This window comes from Crotalus tigris, unplaced genomic scaffold (assembly GCF_016545835.1).
Source record: "Crotalus tigris isolate CLP2741 ecotype Arizona unplaced genomic scaffold, ASM1654583v1 scf7180000018151.1857312, whole genome shotgun sequence".
NCBI lineage: Eukaryota > Metazoa > Chordata > Lepidosauria > Squamata > Viperidae > Crotalus > Crotalus tigris.
Genome location: NW_024096849.1, coordinates 1488901 through 1512260, shown reverse-complemented (window position 1 = coordinate 1512260; position 23360 = coordinate 1488901). Strand labels below are relative to the sequence as shown.

General features: G+C 42.5%; 1 protein-coding gene across 2 annotated transcripts; it reads left to right on the top strand.

Moving 5' to 3' along the window:
• The first annotated feature begins 60 nt into the window (after positions 1 to 60).
• NUB1 (negative regulator of ubiquitin like proteins 1) lies at positions 61 to 22872 on the top strand. 2 transcript variants are annotated; one of them, XM_039348408.1, is made up of 15 exons: positions 61 to 295; positions 4322 to 4439; positions 4520 to 4687; positions 7757 to 7815; positions 9777 to 9847; positions 9972 to 10166; positions 12270 to 12358; positions 12512 to 12618; positions 14201 to 14387; positions 14933 to 15040; positions 15554 to 15706; positions 17480 to 17626; positions 18110 to 18202; positions 20465 to 20657; positions 22075 to 22872. In XM_039348408.1, exons 2-15 carry the CDS (start codon positions 4323 to 4325, stop codon positions 22245 to 22247), a joined length of 1860 nt encoding a protein of 619 aa, XP_039204342.1. In that variant the 5' UTR covers positions 61 to 295; position 4322; the 3' UTR covers positions 22248 to 22872. The 2 variants fall into 2 exon arrangements, with proteins under 2 accessions (XP_039204342.1, XP_039204343.1); XM_039348409.1 differs by lacking the exons at positions 61 to 295; positions 4322 to 4439 and having other exon boundaries at positions 4543 to 4682.
• Positions 22873 to 23360: the final 488 nt, after the last annotated feature.

Below are 23360 nucleotides of genomic sequence, written 5' to 3'. Positions count from 1 at the left end.
CAGAAAGTCATACACTCTCTCTCTCTCTCTCTCTCTCTCTCTCTCTGTGGTGCGCGCGTGCGCATGCCCACTCCGACTTTTGGATGACGGGCGCCAAAATGGCGGCGAGAGGTCGCCAGGCCGCTGGTCACGTGCGCTCGCTCCTTGCCCCGCCCCCCTCGGCCGGGCGGAGTTCCCCCGTCAGCGCAGGAGCGTTCTCTCGCTTTCGTTTCTGACGTCCTGCGGGAGCTGTTCGAAGTTCTCCCTTCGCCAGTCCAGGACCGCGCGCGCCAGCGACGAAGAGGAGCTCACGAAGGTGAGAGAGGTGTGCGTGTGTGTGTGTGTGTGTGTGTGTGGCGCCCGCGGGCAACAGGCTGGGACGGTTGGCGCTCCGTCTTCCTCCTCGCTCAGAAACAGTGGAGCAGCCGCTGATGGAGATCGCCCAAGGCCGGCCGGCGTCTGTCCCTTGGCGACGGGAGAGAGGGAGCGCAGGTTGGAGATCCTGGGGAAGTGTAGTCCCCTGAGGGAGTGTAGTCCTCGCTCATCTTCCTGGTCTTACCTCAGACGGGTCCCTCTTTGCCTCACCTGAGCCTCCAGGTGAGCTGGGCTTCGAGACCTGTCATCTTGGTTAGGTGTTGGGAGTTAGATGTAGGCATCTCTGCATCCCCTCCCCCAAGATACCGCACCAAAATAAGGAAATAAGTGTTGTGACGTCACGACGCGAGCTTCCTCCCACTGTGCTGTGACGTCACAACGCGAGCGTCGTGCCTGTGTGTTGTGACGTCACAATGCAAGCTCCGCCCTTGCGCCGTGCTGTCATGAGGCAAGCTCCGCCCCCTTGGAACTTGCATTGCCCTCAGGACAAATTCCGCCTCAGGTCAGCCTCCCTACGCAGGTGTGGGAGAGGTGGCTGTGTTGTGATGCCTTAATACAGGGGTCTTCAAACTTGGCCCTTTAGTGACTTGTGGATTACAACTCCCAGAATTCCCCTGCCTTAATTACAGTGCTTCTCAACCTCAGCAACTTTGAGATGCGTGGACCCCAGCCAGTACATCCTGGCTGGGGGATGCTGGGAGTTGAAATCCACACATCTTAAAATTGCTGAGGTTGAGAAGCACTGCGTTAATACATTTTTTTGTCACTTGTTCCCCCCCCCACCATATATCCCCAACTTACATAAATAAACCATGCAATATAATTTTCAGCCATTTGTTCTGCTACAAGCTCATGGCATAGCTGTAGCAAACAAACTAAAACCTTCCAAAACATCGTAAGCGAATCAAACCATATAATATTTATGTATTAAATATATTTTAAACATTTATATAGCTGCCCATCATACAACAAACTCTTTTTTGCTTGGTCTTTTTTCCTGGCATTACCATTTATAAGAGCATTGAGGATATTGTAAAACAATGAAACATAGAATCCCCTGCATAACACTTGTTATGTTGGAGAAAAAAACTAGGAAATAGTTTTTGTTGTGTTGTGTTGCAATCCAAAGGGTTAAACACTCTACAGGTAGTCTTCAGCTTGCAATAGTTCATTTAGTAATCATTCGAAGTTACAGAGGCACTGAAAAAAGTGACTTATGACCACTTTTCACACTTAGAACTGTTGCACCTTCCTCCTGGTCACATGATCAAAATTCAGACTCTTGTCAATTGACTCATATTTAGGACAGTTGCATTGTCCCAGAGTCATGTGATCCCCTTTTGCAACTTTCTGACAAGTAAAATCAATGGGGAAGCCAGATTCACTTAACTACTGTGTTACTAACTTAGCAACTACAGTAATTCACTTAAAACTGTGGCAAGAAATGTTGTAAAAAGGGGAAAAACTCACTTAACAAATGTTTCACTTAACAGAAACTTTGGGCTCAGTTGTGATCATAAGTATTCACTTGTTGTCTGGAAATGATTAAGAAGAAGCCAAAACAATAGTAAAATAACATAAGTTTCCTTTTGTAAGGGGAAAATAGACCAGAGAGGGCATAAGTGTGGAAAAGAAAAAAAAACCTATTATTCTCTAAGCTCCAATATTCTACCAGTCTTAAATAATTGAAAAATCACTGGAACAAATAATAGTCTCTAATCATTAGAATTATTGATGATGGGGGTGATGATGATAATTATGTCTCTTCCAAGCCTCCTGCTTCTTCTTCTCCCTTCCAGTCAAATGGTCCAGAATAATGCTGCTATTAAGAGCTGGAAAGAATTCCAAAAACCAGTCTCTGTATCCTTTTCTTGTTCTCCTTGCATTAAGTTTGCCCTTTAAGATTTCTTCCTCCAGCTGCTTGCTTGGGAGATCTTCCTGGTTCGAGGGATGCTTTCCCATTTCCTGATCTGGCTGAAAGAATAATTACAAAGCTGGGCACAAGGATCCTAGAGTTGGCGGAATGGGTAATACGAAGGGAAGCTAAGCGGTTGACCTTCTGCTTTTCCATATGGTGATTGGGAGAGTCTCTTCAAAAGGACCAGTCAGTGCTTTTCTCTGGCTTCCTTCTCGTGTTCCAACTCCAAAGCAACAGAAATGTTGGCTGGCTTTATTGGCTACATCTGTAAAATGTGGCATCCGCTTGGATCACACTGGGATCATTGGCAGAGAGTAAAATATAGAAATGGCAGAGTTGTAGTGACAGCTGCAGTCATCAAACAGATTCTTTTCATGAGGACTGGATTTTTCTGGAAAAAAATGGCTTCAAGAGGTTTCTCATAAAACTTCTGTTGGTTTTTTGTTGTTGTTTATGTGAACTTTTCAGCTGGCTTTTAACTGTTTTTTAATCTCCAGGCATTTCTAGGCTGCCTTCCTGGACTTTGGCATTGCAAAGTGTCACCTGTTGATTCTGCAAATCAGAAAACAATGAAACATACAAAAGCATATTTGATAAATTTAGCATTATTCCAGGATTTCATTCTAGAGACCCAATTTGGGGTAGTGCATGATTTCACAACCTTGGCAGCTTTAAGATGCGTGAACTTCAACTCCCAGAATTCCTTCGCCATCAGTGCTTAAAGCCAGGAAGTGTGAGTTTTAGTCCCGCCTTAGACACAAAGCCAGTTGGATGACCTAGGGCCAGTTCCCCTCTCAGCACCAGAAAAAGAGTAAGGCAAACAATTTCCAAAAACATTTCCAAGAAAAAAACTGCAGGGACACATCCGGGCAGTCACCAGGAGTCAAAAACGGACTCTAAGGCACTAAAACTAAGTGAAATTCCAGTTGAGTTACAAGTTTTAAATATCTGAGCTAGCCTTGTAAAATTTCACTAAGATTTCAGTTTGATTAAGTTAGAATAAAAATGTGTCACCATAAAGAAAGCCTGAATTCCTTACATTTGGATTGTGCACCCATCTCCAGTGGACACAAGTTAAAAGCACGTACATTAGCTTCTTTCAGTGGGTGAGGTTTTATGATTGTAGCCTGCCAGTTGCTGCTTGGAAGAACTGCCTTGCAAAATGAAGACAACTCCATGAGCAAATAATAATAATAAACCATAATACATTATTCACCAACCTGTTTCAAATTGACAGGCTGCTTGTTACTCAACTTCCTCTATTTTATCTTCTGAGAGGAAAGTCTGTGGGTCAGGATGGTGAGATGCCAGGAGAATTTTTACAATTCTCTGCAGCGTACGAACTTCCACATAAAAGTAAACTTTTTTCCTCAGCTTGAAGCAGAAGACACAAGATAGTGGTTCTGAATTATTCAGATTCCCCCAAGAGGTTTTGGGAAACTTTATGCATCTCTGTAAAAATAAGTATAATGGAATGAATGTTCCTTTGATAGAAATGTTATAAAATAGTCCTCGTCTTACCACCACAGTTGGGACCAGAATTTCTGTTGCTAAGCGGAGCAACAGAACCGCATCTGATTTTGTGGGCCTTTTGCCACAATTGTTAACTGAATCATATGGTTGTTAAGCAAATCTGTTTTCCCTCATTAATTTTGTTTGTCGAAAACTTTTGGGGAAGGTTGTAAATTATGCAAATGGATGCTATAGCTATTAGAAATTGCCATGCACCAGAATTTTAATCACATAACTAGCGGGATGCTACAACAGTCCTTTGTGCAAGGATCAGTTGTGGGTCACTTTTTCAATACCATGGGTATCTTCAAAAAATTGCTAGAGCGGTTGTAAGTTGTACTAGGTCAGGGGTAGGCAACCTCGGCTCTTTTATGACTCATGGACTTCAACTCCCAGAATTCCTGAGTCAGCATAGCTGACTCAGGAATTCTGGGAGTTGAAGTCCATGAGTCATAAAAGAGCCGAGGTTGCCTACCCCTGTACTAGGTTCACACCAAGATTAATGTTTTCCTTTTGGTTTTTTATTTTTAATGCCAGGATGGCACAGAACAAATACCTTGCAGCGAAGCTGAAAAACTATTTGCGTGAAGACAAAATTCAGCTATGGAAGCCTCCATATACCAATAGCAACAAGGAAGCTGGAGAAGAGCTGAAGGTAAGATATTGTCGCTCCTGTTACATCATGTGTTTTAATGACTTTTTGTATGCTTAACAGATTCATTTTTATTGTCCTAGGATCTTACCCGGCAATATTCAGCCAGGCTAAATTACAATGACAATGAAATAGAAGCTATTCTGGAAGAAATACGTTGCAAAGCTGTCGAGCGAGGAATGGGAAACGAAGCTTATAAGGCGACGGGCGTGGCAACACTTGAAGTAGCCTTACCTTCAAGGATGGGTAAAGTAAGCAGCTGCTTCATGTTATCCAAAGAAACATCTGTCAAATGTGCATTTTTGTCAAATATTGAACGATAATACAAGTAGTCTTCAACTTAAGGCTGGTTTCTTAGCTACCATTCAAAGTTACGACCTGCAAACGTATGAGCTGGATCCATAATTCTGATGGTCACATCCTCACCCTTGGGTATATGCCCATGTTTTACGACAGTTTTGCTCAAAATCTGTACTTGCAGTTTTTGGCAAAACCACACCCATAACAAGCCATAGATTCACTCACGATTACTATGTTCATGTAATGTTGACATAAAAAGTGTAAAATTGGGTAGGCTGCATTATCATCATAACTTAACTACCTATAATTTCATTGGTATACAGACAGATGAGAGAGTTGACTGGTTACGTGTCATTAAGCCACTGTTGATTCTTAGCAGTATCTGAGGGGCTGCCACAAAGAGGGGGTCAGGTTGTTCACCAGAGCACCAGAAGGAAGCTGAGAAAAGAGGAAGCAACCTGGAATTAAGGAGAAAGTTCTTGACAATGAGGACCATCAACCAGTGGAACAGCTTGCCTCCAGAAATTGTGGTTGTTCCATCACTGGAGATTTTTAAGAGAAGACTAGACAATCACCTGTCTGAGATGGTATAGGTCCTCCTGCTTGAGCAGGGGCTAGACTAGAAGACCTCCAAGGTCCCTTCCAACTCTATTCTATTCTTATTCTTCTCTTTGACGATCAGTCCTTCAGCTCTTCCAACGGAGTCCTTCCTGGTTCTTTAGCTCTTCCAACAGTATCCCCATCGCCACTCTAACTGAGTGCATCCACCTAGCTGCTGGTCATCTTTATCTTCTCTTTCCTTCCTTCTATCCCAGCATTATAGACTTTGCAAGAGAGGGGGAACTTTGCATTGATTGATTGATTGATATGCTATCAACTTGATGTTGCCTAGCAGCAATATAACACTTCCCAAGAAGACCTATTCTCAACCTGGTTCTTCAGCTCTTCCAACATTACTTCCTTTGCTACAGTAACTTGACTCCAGTCATCTTGCTCCTGGCCATCTCTTTCCTTCCACCACCAGAGCCTTCTCCAGAAAAATGAGACTATTTAGGGGTTTTTTTATGTAAAAGAGAATAAGGTAGGGACTGACTTTCTTTCATAACCCCAGAAAAGGCAAATTCCCAAGACAAAACATTAGTGCTGTTGAGCCAGAAAACGCCTGTCTACATTTTAGCCTAATGTGTGTTATGCAAACCCAGCTGATGTGGTTATGTTTACTGTAAAACTTAGTCAACTGTCTCAGCGGTGATTAAGGTAATAATAGATAAACATGTTATGGAAACACTAATAAAACCTAGCTAATCCTCCTAGGGTTGTAAAAGGCAACTGATTAAGGGAAAATAGCTCCAGATGAAATTATTGAATAAAAGCAATGAAATGTATTTGCCAACGATCTCTGGTTAGGACTGACCATTAAAAAGAATGCTCATTTAGTGGGAATAAAGCATCCTGCTATATTCACTGTTCTCTTGTGGCCTACATTTATTTCAGTGTTTCATTAAAAAGGTTCCTGTGCTTACAATGGCAGGAAAACAATCCAAGTGCTTTTTTCGTTAGGGCAACATGATGGTGTTTGTAGCAATAATTCGAATACTGTTCTCTGTTGCTACTGCTATTACTGCTGGAAAACTAAAACTGTTTCAGTACCTCCTGAAAGGGAAATACTGTCTTTAGATCCCTTTTTACTACTGCATCTCTTGATCAATAGATTCTTCACCTCTTCCATTTGATCCTAATAACTGTTGCATGTAGAAAGATATGTGAATGACACCATGTGAAAGGGGCCAGGCTTTGATCTACCACACCAGCAATGGACAATCCTGAATAGGATTCGCACCTGATACAAGTGTCTGCTAGGACTCTCTCTATAAATGGGGCATAGTATCCTCCTCTCAGTGGGACTATGGGATCCCACATCAAACTGTAGATCGTACCGCAATTGGCTATAAGCTGAGGGCATATACCAGGAGCAGGCAATCTTGGCCCTTTTATGACTTGTGGACTTCAACTCCCAGAATTCCTGAGCCAGCATGGCTCAGCTTGGAAACTCTCCCTTTCCCCTCAGCATGGCTGGCTCAGGAATTCTGGGAGTTGAAGTCCACGAGTCATAAAAGAGCCAAGGTTGCCTACCCCTGGCCTATACCAATCCAGTATCTGTTTTTTTTTTTTCATATAAACAATGCTGTGCTTCAGAGTTTGGTGGCCTAGACATTGGTATCTGAATGTAGACCCTTTTACATTTATTGTAAATATTGTGTTTTCTAATCTAGGTGAAATGTTAATATGTACATTGTAAGTCTCTGTATGGCATGCCCTATGCTAAATAAATAAACAGTCTGATTCCTGTGTCCAACTGGACTATAGTTAATGTCGACTTATAACCACTAGTTTGGTGACCATTTGAAGTTACAGCACTGGAAATAGTGACCCGACCATTCCTTGCACTAAATGAGTCATAGCATCCTTACAATCAGATGATGGAAACTCAGGCACAACTGGCATATATTTACAACAGTTGTGGCATCCCAGAGTCACCTGATCGCCATTGGTGACCTTCCCAGGTGGATTCCAACAAGCAAAGTCATTGAGGAGGGAACCGAATTAGCTTAACAACTGCAGTGATTCATTTAACAGTCCTGGCAAATAAGATTATAAAAATGGGTGTGACTCACTTAACACCTTCCTTGCTTAGCAACAGAAATTTTGGTCACAATCGTGGTCATAAGTCAAGGATTATCAGTATTGAAATCGTAAAGGCAAAGGACCTATATTTACTTGAAATTGATGTTTCTTGTACTTTAGTGGAACTAATATTGGGAACAAACTGCAAGTGAAGAGATTTTCCAGAACATCTCTGTATAGATTTGTTTTGCCATATTCTTTTTCTCCTCATTTTCTTTCGGGTTCCATAAAGATAATTGCTGTCAGTGCTGCTCTGTAAATAAGGCCAACATGCTTGAACATTGCAAATCTTTTATATCACTTTTAAATGAATCAATATTTTCTGTTTTTCGTAGATGCAAAAGAATATACTGGAAACCAAATTGGTAATCACAGGCAAAGAGCTGCGATCCCAGTAAGTATCTACCATTCACTTAAGTGCTTTGCTAAAAGGCTCTGTAGTTTATTTTATGTAACTGCATGCTATAATTATATCATAGCATGCATGCCACAGATCATTTGCATATGTTCATTCTCAGAAAGGTATAAACGTAGAAGAAATTCACTGCTTCAGACGGAGGGGGTCCAGAGAAGGGTGAGGATGGGTGAAAAAACCATTGGCAGTTCCCTCCCTTCCATCCAGGACCTAGCATAGAAGTCTTGCTTGAGCAGGGTCTGCAAGATTGTATGTTACACTACCCATCCTTTTCACAACCTGTTTTCCTTGTTACTTTCTGGGAGGAGGGGGCTTTGTGATATATGAAGCAGAACATCCAGATTCAGTCACAGCTTTGTTCCATACAGTATTAACCTTGTGAACTCTAAAGCTTCCTCCTTCCGTTACGTATTCAAGAGGGACAGTGTTTAATATTGATATGTTACTTATATGTAAGGTTGTAGGTCTATACATATGTTGTATGTAGTATGTTTCAGATGTGTTATGTATGTATACACTTTAGAGCAGGGGTGTCAAACTCAATTTCACTGAGGGCCGCATCAGCATTGCGGTTGCCCTGGGGAGGCGGGGGGGTGGCCTACTGGGTGAGCGTGGATGGAGTGGGTGTGGCCTACTGGGGGGCGTGGCCAGTTCTATATCATTCACGTCAAGGATGCCTATGGGGGGCCTGGGCAGGAGTGGGACAGATCTGAGGATCTCTGGCAGAAGGCGGTGGGACCGGGGCAAGTGCCAAGATGGCCATCACAAAATTGTACATTGGCTCCCGGCCAGCCTGGGCCAGGGCCAAGGCAGCGGGGGCCGTTCCCTCACTGTTTCCAGGATGACTTCGCGGGCCACATGAAACCACTTCGCGCCTGCATTGGCCCCCGGGCCTTGTGTTTGACATGTCTGCTTTAGAGGAAGCAACTAAATTTCATTTTTAATGTGTGTCATTGTGCCCACAGGAAAAAAATGACAATAAAGGTTATCTATTTTACCAGTTCCTCAGTTTGAACATAGAAGTAGATTTTCGGAGTATAGAGAGTCTTCAACTTACGAACACCACTGCGACTGGAATTTCCACTATAGGTCACTGAGTTCTACAGCATCCCATGGCGAGGTCACAAACTGCAGTCATGTGATCACAGGATGCTGCAATTGGTTATAAATGTGATGCAATTGTTAAGTGCCCAAATTGCATTCTTGGGGAGGGGGTTAGCATGATGGCCATAAGTAAGAAGAGAGGTCAGAAATCTCTTTTTCTGAAACTGCGGTAACTTTGAATTGTTGTTAAACAAATGGCCTTAATGGTCAAGGACTATCTGTCGATACAGTATTATGAAAAGGTATACCACTAAAATGTACTGTTTATTTTAAAAAAATGTTTATCTCAAAGCAGTGAATTCCTTGGTGTGGACTTGGAGTGTGTCTGGAATTGTGCCCTGGTGTCATTAAAGAGGAACAGTCTGGCTAATCTCATTATTTTATCCTTTCAGAAACAGAAAGGCTTTCTACTTGACCTTATCAAGATGTAAAATGGTGCTCTTTGGTTGCTATCATGATGTATTAAAATAATTTTGAAAAATTAGCTTTTTCAAAAAGTCCATAGCTGTATAATTATGAAGCTGAATTGCTTTTACTACCTGAATTAAAGTCATTATAAATAAGAAGCAAATGATATAATTTTGAAAAATTGGGGTTTCCCCCCCAAAAAAAGTACATACCAGTATAATCATGAAGCTGAATTGCTTTGCCTAACTACAGTACTTCTTCCCAGAATAGCAGACATATAGATTTGAAGAAAATTGCATTAAAGTAATTATAAATAAGAAGCAATTGATGTAAGATAATTTTGCAAAGTTAATTTTTTTTTCAAAAGTTACATAGTTTTATAATCTTGAAGCTGAATTGTTTTTACTTGCTATTGTTCTTCTTCCCAGAATAGCAGAGGCATACGGATTTGAAGAAAACTGCATTAAAGTAATTATAAACAAGAAGCAACTGGAATTAGGTGTGTATTTTGTGTTTAAACGCATTTGCAGAATAATAGTTTATTCGGCTATATACTGAAGCTTCTACTTCAGAAGTCGTCCTGCTGATTTGGGGTGGCACGTCAATCAGCTTTTGTTTTTCAGGAAAGACATTAGAAGAGCAGGGAATCACCCACAATGTCAAAGTGATGGTGCTTGAGCTGAAGCTGAGTGAAGAAGAAACCAGAAGAAAAATCCGGGAAGAAGAGATACAGTATGAAGAAGAGGCCTTGAAGAAGAAAGAGATCAGTCAAAGGATGCAGAGGACGAAAAGGGGATTAGAAATACTTGCTGAAAGAGGTAAAGGAACTTTTTGCTTAAATCCCACACTACCAAGAGTAGAATACACACTTGCGCATGGGGAGAGAGAGAGAGAGAGAGAGATAGGGAGGGAGGGAGGGAGAGAGAGAGATCAACAACAGCATCTATTACCAGTCATGGTAAGCAACATTATACAAAGTGGAAAAAGAGAGTACGAAATAATAAGCCCAGGAAATTAAAAACACAAGATCAGAAAGGGAATTGCAAATAGTCCTTGACTTATGACCGGTCTCTTAGTAACCATTCAAAGTTCCAACATACCTACCTGGGGAGTACTTATGACGAGATTCAAAGCCCTAATGGTTGCGTTCCCTCCCCACACACACAGTCAGCGATTGCATTTTGGGCGCATGGCCACTGGGCTGCCTTTAGTCGTTTGCAGCATCCCATGCCGTTTGTGACAGTTTTGCTATCGCTTTTTCAGCAGAACTGGCCCAGGGCGAACTATTGAATCAATTAACGGCTCGGTGTTCGCTTAATGACTGCTACAAAAAGAAAGGTCACTTAATGATGGTCACACATTGCAGTCAGGATGAGCCATTCTTTCCTTCAGATCTTCCAATATTTTGCATGCCCCCTTTTTTCCTTTAAGTTTCTCACCATTCTCTTTTACGGATCTTGTCAACTCCACCCAGCCGTGATTTTGTTGGTCTTCCCCTTGACCTGATCTTCTTATATTTGTTTTGCAATTTAGCAGTAATTAGCAGTGGTAGACATTTGACAGGCCCTTCGCTTTAAGCTCAGGGCCAGACCTATTTTTTTTCCTACAAGAAGCAACACAGTCAGGCCGTTTGGGCTGAGAGAAAGTGGTTGATCCAGAGTCAACATGTAAATCTGTGTGGCTGAGAGTGGAAAGTTCAGCTCAAATAAAATGCCCTCTTCCCTTCCTTCTCCCAAAAAGATTTGCTAATCATTGGTTATTTAGAAAGATTGATCATCCCATACTTTGTAAAACAAGCAACTCTTTTTTTTTTTTCAAAACTATGGGGGCTTGAATGAGGAAGATAGAACTCATTGTTATAAAGCTTTAATTGAGAAATTGAAAAATTAAGCCTTTGGGGATGCAACATGGTTCCTGATTAGAAAACTCCTATGAAAATTCTTGCCTGTGAATAGAGAATGAGGGGATTCGATCGGTCATCGTGGTCCTAGTTTTATGGGCATACTAAGGAACTGTTGGTCCCCATTTACTTAATGACTGCCCATCTGTTATCAGGCTGATGGCCACCCTATCTGTCAATGCTGCTAACATCAGATGTTCTTGCTTGACTATATATGAAGATGCAGACATTTTCTATTTAACTTGTGTATTACTTTTAGAGTTAAAATTAGATGATGCTGGAGGCCAGGGGGAAGAATGTGCTTGGAGACTAGTTAGCCATAATAATATCTCAGTATTCTTCAAGGTTGGTTGTAATAAGAGGAGATAAGTAATGGCAGGTTGTGGAAGGGATTCAAACTAATTGGAAAATGTGATTAATGACTGTTAAATGAAGGAGTGAGTTATGCTTAGATACTGTGTGTTTGGGGGAGGAGAATTCAGATTTTGGCTTCTTTTATGGATGTGCCAAAGCTATGTTGCTATTAAAGATTCTTTAAGGAAAACAATGCCTCAACGTTCTTTGAAGAGCTTCTTCTTTCGGAACCATGGCACTACCCCTTTGAGGAACTTGCTGGCACAATCCTCCAAGACCAGAAGCTAAATAAGATTTCCATACCATTTTCAGTAAAAATGTGGTGCTTCTACAATCATATCTTTCCTGTCACATTAAACATTGATGATAATGTTGGGGGATCTCCAGCACCTACATCAGTGTTTCTCAACCTTGACAATTTTAAGGCATGTGGACTTCAACTCCCAGAATTCCACAGCCAGCATTGCTGGCTGTGGAATTCTGGGAGTTGAAGTCCACATGCCTTAAAATTGTCAAGGTTGAGAAACACTGACCTACATTCAAACCTTGGGGGAAGGGCTGTGTGGCCCTCAAAATTTAGGTTGTTCACCTTTTATTTATTTGAATATGTCAAGTTTATTGAAATGTGTTGGATTTTGTGTGTGTGTGTGTGTGTGTTCTGTTACAGAAGATTCTTTGGACCCAGACACCACCCCTTACCTAGACATAGCGAACCAGACTGGAAGAACTATCCAGATCCCTCCACAAGCCAAGAAAGTAAGCATGAACTCTGCAGAAGTTGTGTTCTCTTCTGCCTGTGCCTCTCTCCCACCCTGCTTGACAACCAAGGGTGTTTTATTTGAAAAGCAATTTCATTGGTAAGCTTTATTGTGAGTAAAAGTTTTCTTCACCTCCTCCTTGTGTTTGCAGGCTCTTTTAATAGCTATGGGGTATCATGAAAAGGGCCGGGCTTTGCTGAAGAAAAAAGAATATGCTGTGGCATTGCCATACCTGTTGGATGCAGATAAACACTTTTGGTAAAAAAAAAATCTCACTTAACTTTTGCATAGCTTCTTTCAGCACTAATTATAGGGCTTCACCTAGCAATTTCATGTCCTTGTTAAAATGGGCCCAAAACATTTCGTTTCTGTTCCTATCATTTCCAAATGTGCTTTGTCCACAACAATAGAAAGAAGCGCGGCAGCTTTAAAAGCTAGCCTTGACCTCAGCTTTATGGGCAACATTGTCACTGATCAACAATCCCAGAATGTGGCAACATAATACCAGTGGTCCTCAATTTACGACCAGTTACTTAAACGATCATTCCAAGTTACAAACACTACAAGTTTCAAGCTTCCCTTGTCCCTCTCCTCCACAGTGACATGACAGCATTTTGATCCCTTGGCAATCCAGCCCTCATTTATGGCTGTTTATAGTGCCCCACAGTCATGTGGACCTGGCTTCTGGCAAAAACTGACTTTTAGGGAACAAAGGGTTTGGTTGAATGACCACTACAAAAAACTGAAGTGAAGTCAGGTCCAGTCACATGATGACCCACTTTACAATTGTCACAACTGGCAACCATAATTACCAGGATCAGTTGTAACTCAAGGACTATCTGTACTCGGAAAGGGAAAGAGACATCTATGCTAGCAAGTCTGATGAGATGGGCATAACCAGATTGCCTATCAATCTCTTTCCCAGCCCAAAGGTGAACCCCACAAACTCAAGCTGTAAGCGTTAAGTTCCAGAGAAGCAACGGGAAAGACCTCGTGGTCCATCCTCTAAGCATCCCTGTCTGAAACCAGTTCAGCTTCACCTAACAGCCTTTGGACCAGTTTCCATTCAGCCCATTCTAGCCAGTTTGCCACAGAGGGACCTAAGGTTTTGGCAGAGTCGTGGCTCAGACGGACAGGAGCTGACACATTGGTGTTTCTTTTGGAGTTAGGCATAGCCTGCACATACGTTGTTTACATTTTGGCTTTTCACTGTGCCTTTGGTGGCACTGCTGCTCCATACCCTTCTTTGGGGATCACATTGCTGTCATGCTGTGCCACTCATCCTGCCCGCTGATGTTCAGTCCACTGGCTTAACAGATTTCTGACATGATGCCCTGCTATACCGATAGTCCTTGGCTTATAATCACAGTTGGGACCCAAATTTCTGTTGCTAAGCAAGGCGGTTAAAATCAAGTCACACCCATTCTTACATTCTTTGTCACGGTTGTAAAGCAAATCATGGCAGTCGTTAAGTGAATTGCATGGGTCATTAAGCAAATCCAGCTTCCCCATTGACTGCTTGTCAGAAGCTGGCTTGGAAGGTCACAAATGGTAATCATGTGACCCTGTGGCATTGCAAGTCATCATAAATGTGCCAGTAGCCAAGCAGCTGCATTTTGATCACATGACCATGGGGATGCTGTGATAGTTGTAAGTGGGATCACTGGTTGTAAATTGCGTTTTTCTGGGCTGCTGTAAATTTGGACAGCCACTAGATGGATGCTAAAGCAGAGGCTGTAAGTCACAGGACCACTGGTATTGCACACCCCTAGGACCTCAAAATTCTACCTGCATTTCAACAGCTCTGCAACCCCTGTGCCAAATATGTTCTACTTTTCAGTGAATGTGGTTCAGTCCTCCTCACCACTGTGGACAATTATGCCGTGCTGCAACTGGACATTGTCTGGTGCTATTACCACCTGGGTCAACTGGAGTGCCTGGATGATGCTGAGAAAAAGCTCGTGGCAGCCCACGACTGTTTCAGAAAGTGTTACGGAGAGCACCATGAAAGGCTGGTCACCATAAAAGTAGGCTGGTCATGTGTGCTTCATGAGCCCCCACCCCACCCTCAGTTCCGTTGAATGAATATTAAGTATGTGAAAAAGAATTTATACTTCTGTTTTTATCACATTGTTAAGCCGGCCCACAGTTGCTTTGGATAGTGAGATGGGCAGCATACGTACATTTACTAGTAAATAAAAACAAATAATTCTCATTTACGTTGAATGAACGTTAGGCAAGATATGCTGGAAAGAGTATTGACTCCTAGAGCTTCAAGGATTTAAACGTTTAAAAGTCTGAACGTTCAAATCCAAAATATCAGAAGCATTTGATGGCATGCCTGTTAAAATCTTTTAATTAAATTCTGCAAAGTTCCCCAAAATCAGAACCAAATTGGTTGGCAGATGATCCTTGTATAGATCTTGCTACTTAGGACTCGGCTTCTATTTCTTTTTTCTTAATCTAACTCAGATAGCAGTGGTTTTTAATATGTAAACTTGGTCTGTTATGCTGTGAGTTGTGAAACCTCCCTTGCACGTTGACCCATTGGTAACTATTTCCTTTCCTTCAGGGGAGCTCTGGAAGAGAGAAAGCTTTATTTCTGAGGCTCTACCTGCTGGAAGGCATAAGCCATTATCACAATGGCAGAGAAAAAGAAGCTGCTGAATGTCTTCAAAGAGTGAGTTCTTGGGTTCCTGTCGAGGTTTAGAATCCTTCCCTAAAATTGTAAATCTACAAATGTAATTAATGGATTTATTTATTTATTTATTTATTTATTTATTTATTTATGAGACTTATATACCGCTTTAAGTGCAAGCACCCTCTAAGCGGTGTATACCAGTAAGCAATGTATATATATATATATATTTACATTGCCCCCAACAATCTGGGTCCTCATTTTACCTACCCCGGAAGGATGGAAGGCTGAGTCAACCTTGAGCCGGTGAGATTTGAACCGCTGACCTGCTGAACACAGTCAGCTAAAGTGGCCTGCAGTACTGCACCCTAACTGCTACGCCACCTCGGCTCAAGTAAGCCTCCTTGAATACAGTGGCATTTATAACAGATTTAATACTACCGTGCGTGATGTTTTCCCCACTGAGCCTCTAAATAGCAACCAGTTTCACTCTTCTTGTTGATTTCTCTCTCTCTCTCTCTCTCTCTCTCTCTCTCTTTTTTTCTCTCTTCGCAGGCACATAGCTTGTTTCAAGAGCTGGTCATAGACCCAGAAAAAATCAATAGCTTGTTACTTCTGGGTTTCTCTGCTCAAGAGGCTCGCCTGGGACTCCGGGCGTGTGAGGGCAACTTGGAGCATGCTGCCAATCACATTTCCAGCAGGAGAGAGGTAGCTTGCCAAAGGGGTATTTAGGGGCAGGAACAGCAATTCTGTAGTAGAGTAGGATGGAGTGGGAGAATCTTTTGCATTCTACAGGAAGTACTGCAGTGCTAGTAAAATTTCCCATTAAAGCAGTGGTTCTCAACCTTTTTAATGCCGCAACCCCCAACCGGTCGTACGTCGAGGACTACTCAACCGGTCGTAAGTCGAGGACTACTCAACTGGTGCAGCACCGTTTGCAGAATGGGGCTTTTGACGGGCTCAGCAGGGCAGAGACAGTCTGGACAATTCCTATTGGCTTTTGAAAGCCAATAGAATTAAACTCTATTCAAGAGAGTCTATTCTATTGGCTTTCAAAAGCCAATAGAATAAAAGGGAGTAGCACAGCTAAGGAAAAGGGGGGGGAAATGGCGGACTGTGTTGTTTGGCGGGTCCCGACCCACAGGTTGAGAACCACTGCATTAAAGCATTGAGTGTAAGTGTTTGTCTACCTCAGCAGCTTTAAGATATGTGGACTTCAATGCAAATAGCAAGCTGGCTGGGGAAGTCTGGGAGTTGAAGTCCTTAAAGCCGCTGAGGTTGAGAAATACTGATCTTGTACTTCTATTTCGTGCAAGTATATTGTCTTACATCAGAATTCTGCTTCCTTAAAATTTGAAATAGCCAATTTCTCTTCTGTTTGCACTGAAATACCAATGAATCCCAGTATTTTCTCTCAGCAAACAAATGGTTTCTAACTGTTGCAATATTTATTCCTTACCAAGTTCGGTTCTGAGTTGGGATAAAAGAACAACAGTAGTTGCATGAAATTAAGTTCTTTATTCTTCACCTAAGAGCAATGACAGAAAGCTGTTAGGTGAGTGGCTGGCCAGCATGCCCCCTCCATCCAGCACAGGTAGTATACATTAAAATCAGATACACTCCCTTATTCAGTCTCCCACTTATCTACCCAGCATCATTCCATGTAAGGAACTTCCTCTTTCCTCCCTTACCAAGGCCTCTTAACTTATCTGAGAATACATTTATCTAAGTATAAACTATCTTTGGAAAGCACACCTTATCTCCCTTCAGGGTCCTTGGTGCTCTCTGATCTTGGTTGTTTTGTTGCAGACATCTGGCGCTGTCTGATCTTAGTTGTTTTCCTCCAGACATCTGGCGCTTTCTGATCTTGATTGTTTTCTTACTGACATCTGCAAGAAAACAACCAAACACCAAGGACACCCACAATTCAACCCTGAGCTACAGATGTTTTATTCTGTTGGTTATCTCACTTCCCCGGATAAGCTTCTTTCAAGGCCTGTGAATAGTGAAGAGTAAGAAAGCCAGCCAATCTTAAAAGTAAAACAAAATGAGATAATGGTTTCTGAGTCTTAATAAAAGCTTAAATGCTCAAACAAAACTTTATATTCTATAAAATATTTCAACGTATCTTCTGAAATGAGATAGTTGGGGAGGGGGGATTTTCCAGATTCTTAGAGAAGAAGCTCTTAGATGATATAACCGTTGCCCAGTGTGGCATGAATATCAGTGTTTAGTTAAAGTAATATTATGAGCACACTGTTGAAAGACCTGGCTAGGGATAAAAGGAGAGAAAAAAATCTTATCTTTGTGGTCACTTTAAGATGACAGTGACACTAAGATTAGGACTTTACAACGTGGCACATAAGCAGAAAGAGGGAAGGAATGCATTCAAAGTTAAGAACTGATCTATAGATCAGAAGATGTGTGGAAATGCAGTTTTGCTGAATAGTGAAAAGATATTTTGCTGTTGTTCTCATGCAGGAGAAAGCTCTAATACGGAGGGAGGAGAGGGCAAAAAGAAGGAAGCAATTGGAAGGCATAAACTCCTTGAAAAGTATGGGCTATTCAGAGCGAGCAGCCAGAGAAGCACTTCACAAGTCAAAAGGCAACATTGAAGAAGCAGTGAAGGTAATTGTTACCCCTAATGCTTACCTCTGTTCCCATCAGGTCAAAACCTTGCTTGCTCCTCAACTTACAACGATTGGCTTAATGACCATTTAAAGTTACAACAGCACTCAAAAAGGTGACTTAAGACCAGTCCTTGCACTTACTATTGTTGCAGCAGCCCCACAATCTCACGATAAAAATTTGATTGCTTGGCAGCTGACAAATATTTGCAGTGTCCCAAATCACATGATGCCATTTGTGACTTTTTCCCAGGGGGTTTCCAATAAGCAAATCAACGGGGGAAACAGGATTCATTTAACAGCCGTGGCAAAAAAAAAAAAAAAGTTATAAATACTGGGCACTAATGACTGCAACGCTTATCGACAGATACTCTGGCTCAATTGTCATAAGCTGAGGACTACCTATAAACTGAAGATGATGTGTACTATCTTGGGATAGCCCTCCTTGGTTTTAATTTCTTACATGATTCATTTTCTGCTCTAGATTATACTTGATAATCCCCAGTTGCTATTATCAAATGATGATGCTCTTACTCCAGGGGACGACTTTCAGGTTCCCCAGCAAAGTATTGAACAGGTAAGTTGGGAATGTAGTCTGTGTCTTCTGCGCATTTCCTGTTTCCTGTTCTGTTTGTCTCTTGAGGTCTTGTCCGTTTCCAGTTTCCAGCTTGCTGCAAGCTACTCATCCTATCTTCAGAGCATCTTGGTAAGGGTTCATGGGAGCAATTGGCAATTCAAAAAAATCCCAATGTAATCCAGGAAGAGCTTCTGTTGTAAGAAATGCTTTAAAGAGTCCTAGTTTTAGTCAAGGGTTTCTTGTTTGGAGAAACCCAGTTTTGCTTTACCTATTTTGGCTATTTCAATCTTCTCTGCAACTTAGATGCCAGTTGTTTTGTTTGTTTGTTTGTTTGTTTTGCAGTTATTGCAGTTGCTCATGTGCTTTAAAACATCCTTTAATAGCTGAGCATTCTTGGATTTTGCTCTGCTGGCTCCTCTTTTCAGCTCCCAGGTTCACATTGACCAGCTGTTTTTGTGCCCAGGCATCCTCTGAAACTATTCCCTCTTCCATTTGGGGCACACGAAACTAACCAGGACCTTGCATCTAATTTGGATTTAGAATGTCAGCATTGGAAAATTCTATCTAAAGCAGACCATTTGCAGAGCATGGCTCAAATATAAGCACAGCTCTCCTGTTAAGTAGCAGATATGATCACATAAAATCTTTCAACCATTGCTTTATACTTACAGAATGGAGTGTAAGTTCAAATCTTAACCTGGATGGATGCATGATGAAGGGAAGGAGGAAACGGTTGAGAAGCCGGCAAACAGTGATCCCATGAATATGGGACACTGTGATGGACATAAAAACAAGAATTGGTCGCAAAGCTGAGGGTTTTTTTTTACACCGTTGTAACTTCAAGCAGTCATTAAACAAGGCAATCCATAAGCAAGGACTACCTATGGCAGTGATGGCGAACCGTTTAGAGTGCCCCAAAACTGGCCCCACCCCCATTCAATCCCATGCCCTGCCCCCCACCCCATCCCCCCCCACCTGTCCGCAGGGCCACTCACCGCTACCAGGGCCCGCAGCAGATGGCCCAGGCAGCCCAGCAGCGCCATGGTGGCCATGCCCTCTGCCCGCCCCCCGCAGCATCAACTGTGCACGATGGGGCATGAGAGCAGAGTCTTGTCTACCCTGCCTGGCTGCCATGTCCTGGGCTGCGCTGCTTCGTGTGGGCCACGCTCGGGGGCAACTCTCCTCCAGGGGGGCTGCTGGTGAGGGGGACATGGGGGAGGCGAGGCTGGGGCAACGGGATGTGTGCCCACAGAGAGGGCCCCGAGTGCCGCCTCTGGCACCCATGCCATAGGATCGCCACCACTGACCTATGGATTCCTCAGATTGTCTCTAGCATAGTGCAAGAGTCAGATTGCGCAGTGGTTAGAATAAAGTCCTGCAGGCTGACTCTGCCCATAGCTAGGAGTTTGATCCTGAGCAGTGCAATATTGAGACAGCCTTCCATCCTTCCGAGGTTGGTAAAACGAGGACCCAGATTTTGGGGGGTAATGTACTGATTCTATAAACCACTTAGAGCTGCAAAGCACTGTGAAGGGGATATAAGTATAAGTGCTATTGCTATTGGTCTTGGAGCTGGGTTTCCTAACACAAGCATCCTTGCACTGTGTGTACTTCAGTTCCCCAGTCAGGATGGGCATTGCTGAGAATCTGGGGTTCTGCCTATTGGGAAGTGCTTGAGGAAGGTGTTAGAATCTATTGCATTGATGTTCAGCTTTAAAATTTCCATCATGGTCTGAAGTTCTAAACTGCTTTCTATTGAAGGAGAATATTTGTAGCTCAGGGTTGAAATGAGGGGTCCTTGATGCCCTCTGAGCTTGCTTGTTTTGTGGCAGACATTTCATTACCCTAGCCCAGGGTTAGGCAACCTCGGCTCTTTTATGACTCGTGGACTTCAACTCCCAGAATTCCTGAGCCAGCCATGCTGAGGGGAAAGGGAGAGGTTACCAAGCTGAGCCGTGCTGGCTCAGGAATTCTGGGAGTTGAAGTCCAAGAGTCATAAAAGAGCCAAGGTGGCCTATCCCTGCCCTAATTAGGTAACATCATCAGTGCTAATCAAACATCAGCACTGATGATGTTACCTAGTTAAAGTAATAAAATGTCTGCAAGGAAACAAACAAGCCCAGAGAGCACCAAGGACCCCTCAAGCGGCTTTCTTTATCTTTTATCTCATACTAGGAAGTAGGCCTCTTCTGAGATAAAGATACTAACTCTAAATTTCTTAGAAGGAGATTAAAATGTGACTTAATGTATGTTCTCACCTAGCTGGTCTATATGGGCTTCAACCCTGGCATTGCAGAGCAAGCACTGAAAATATTCCGAGGCAACATTCAGCTGGCTATACAGACACTTCTTCATTATGGGGGATCCCTCCCTGCTGACTTGCAGACCCCTTCAGACAGCACCACCACGTCCAACGAATCCAGCTCATCCAAAGATTCCCCTACCGATTCTGCAGGTAAAAGGCCCCTCCCTGTTCAGGGGTGACAGCCGCTTACGGGACACCTTGAGGCAGGGAATCGGGAGGGATGACAAGGATCTTCATGTTACGTAGCAGATGGAGATGGGGTTGATGGAAGAACCATGGAGTTTCTATGATCACATGTTGTTGATGACTTGGACTTTAACATGAAGGGAGTATGGTCTAAATCGGGTAGGCCACCTTGGCTCTTTTATGACTCGTGGACTTCAACTCCCAGAATTCCTGAGCCAGCCATGCTGAGGGGAAAGAGAGAAGTTTCCAAGCTGAGCCATGCTGGCTCAGGAATTCTGGGAGTTGAAGTCCACCAATCATAAAGCAGCCTAGGCCAGAGGGTAGGCCACCTTGGCTCTTTTATGACTCATGGACTTCAATTCCCAGAATTCCTGAGCCAGCCATGCTGAGGGGAAAGAGAGAGGTTTCCAAGCTGAGCCATGCTGGCTCAGGAATTCTGGGAGTTGAAGTCCACGAGTCATAAAAGAGCCAAGGTTGCCTACCCCTGGTCTAGTGGTTAAGGCACCATACTAGAAACTGGACTGTGTTATCACCTTAGACAGGAAAGTCCGCTAGGTGACTTTGGGCCAGCAACTCTCAGCCCAGTCCAGCAATGGGTTAACTTTAACTCCCAGATTCAGTTAAAGACTGCTGCATAAAATGTTGCAAAACTGGTGATCACCTGGTGATCCTTTTTACAACCATCATTGCAGGGCTCTGTTAGAGTTGTAAGTTGAGGATTAGCTGTACAGCTGTTCAGGCAGTTCTCAACTTACGACCACAATTGAGCTCAAACTTTCTCTTGCTAAGTGAGACAGTTAAGTGAGTTTTACCTCATTTTACGACCTTTCTTGCCACCTTTGTTAAGTGAATTGCTGCAGTTATTGAGTTAGTAACACGGCTTTTAAGTGAATCTGGCTTCCGCATTGACTTTGCTGGTCAGACCCTCACAAAAGGGGATCACGTGACCCTAGGACACTGCAGTCGTCATAAATACATGTCAGTTGCCAAGTGTCTGAATTTTGATCGCATGACTCTGGGGTGCTGCAGTGGTCATAAGTGTGAAAAAGAGGCATAAGAACACTTTTTTCAATGCTGTTGTAACCATGAACAGTTACTAAACACAAACAGTTGTAAGTTGAGGACTACCAGCATTTTCATTTCCCACTGATCTTCATCAAAACCAGGAACAGTCTTAAATCATGAGCAAATGTTTTCTAGTTTAATTAAGCACGCTATTTTACAGATGAGGAAATAAATTATGCCAGAATCTCTCACCAGCCAATTCCATCTAGTGGTAGCAGCTATTCTGGAAGACACCATCTGGGGAGAGGCTGGATTAAAGGGCCCAGGAATGGAAATTTTGCTTTCCATGAATGTTTCATTTCTCATTGATTTGAAGGCACATCTGGGGCTTCCACTGACGAAGACATGGAAGTTGATGCTGTCAGCGAAATCTTAGAAGATATTCCAGAACATGAAGAAGATTACTTGGACTTAACTTTGGAAGAAGAAGAAGTTGTCATTAAAGAGTACCTGTCCTATATAAGACACCTGCAAGTACCTTCCAAGTAGACAGACTTTGGGAGGCTGCATCTCAATTACATATTTCGGGGTCTTTGGGGCTAGATCAGACAGAGTTAGTTGTTTTTAAGTCTCATGGAACTCAAGGACTCGGCTAACTTAACTGGAACTAATTTAGTCCCGATCCAGAGTTTAAGACTAGGTCGCTTTCTTATATTTTGCCTGATGCCTTAATTAGCTGCATAGTTTTGGAACGTTGGCATGCGAAATAAATCTATTTAACTGCGATCTAAAGCAATACTGGACAGTATTGTCAGTTGTAGAACAGAAATACTTACAGAAATATTTTTGTAGAACACCAGCATATATATGTTGATGTAAAATTGATTTATTTAAATCATAGCTTGAATAAAATCCATTTTGCATCCCTTCACAGCAATAGAATTTTTTAAAAACAGCAAATGATCTGAGTAAGACAGCCCTTCCCACGAATTTTAGCCTTGATATTTTCTCATTAGAAGTAAGAATTCCTGCCTAGAGCAGTTTTTATGAAGATTATCTTTCTTTCCTTTTTTAATACTGTTGTAAATCTATTGTGTGTGGAATTGGAATAACCCCCCTTTTATAAGCAGCCCTGCTAATGCACTACTAACCAATAAAAAACACATTCATCACAGCTGCAGTGTTTTGAAAAGCTGAAAATACTAACAGGAACAAAGACTGTTTTGAAAAACGCAGAAAAGAATGAGTGTGTGTACGTGTGTGTGTGAGAGAGAGTCTGTGTGTATTTATGTGTCTCAGAGAGAGAAAGAGAATGTCTCTGAAATTTCACCTCTGAATCATATTTATATGGCCACCCACTTCACAAGAGCATGACTCTGGGTGGTGATTTGTCTCAACTTTGAAACCCTGGGTTTACTGGTGCCTGTGATCTTTACAGAAAGTGACATTTATTTATTTGCTTTCATCCCACCTTTGTTTTCATAAATAAGGCAGCAAGCATGTTTCCTGCTCTTATTTTCCCCACAATAACAACCTTATGAGGGCTGAGAGAGAACGACTGGCCCAAAATTATCCAGCTGGCTTTCATGCTTAAGGCAGAACTAAAACTGGTGGTTTTTCAGTTTCTAGCCCAATGCTTTAATCATTAGACAAAACTGGTCC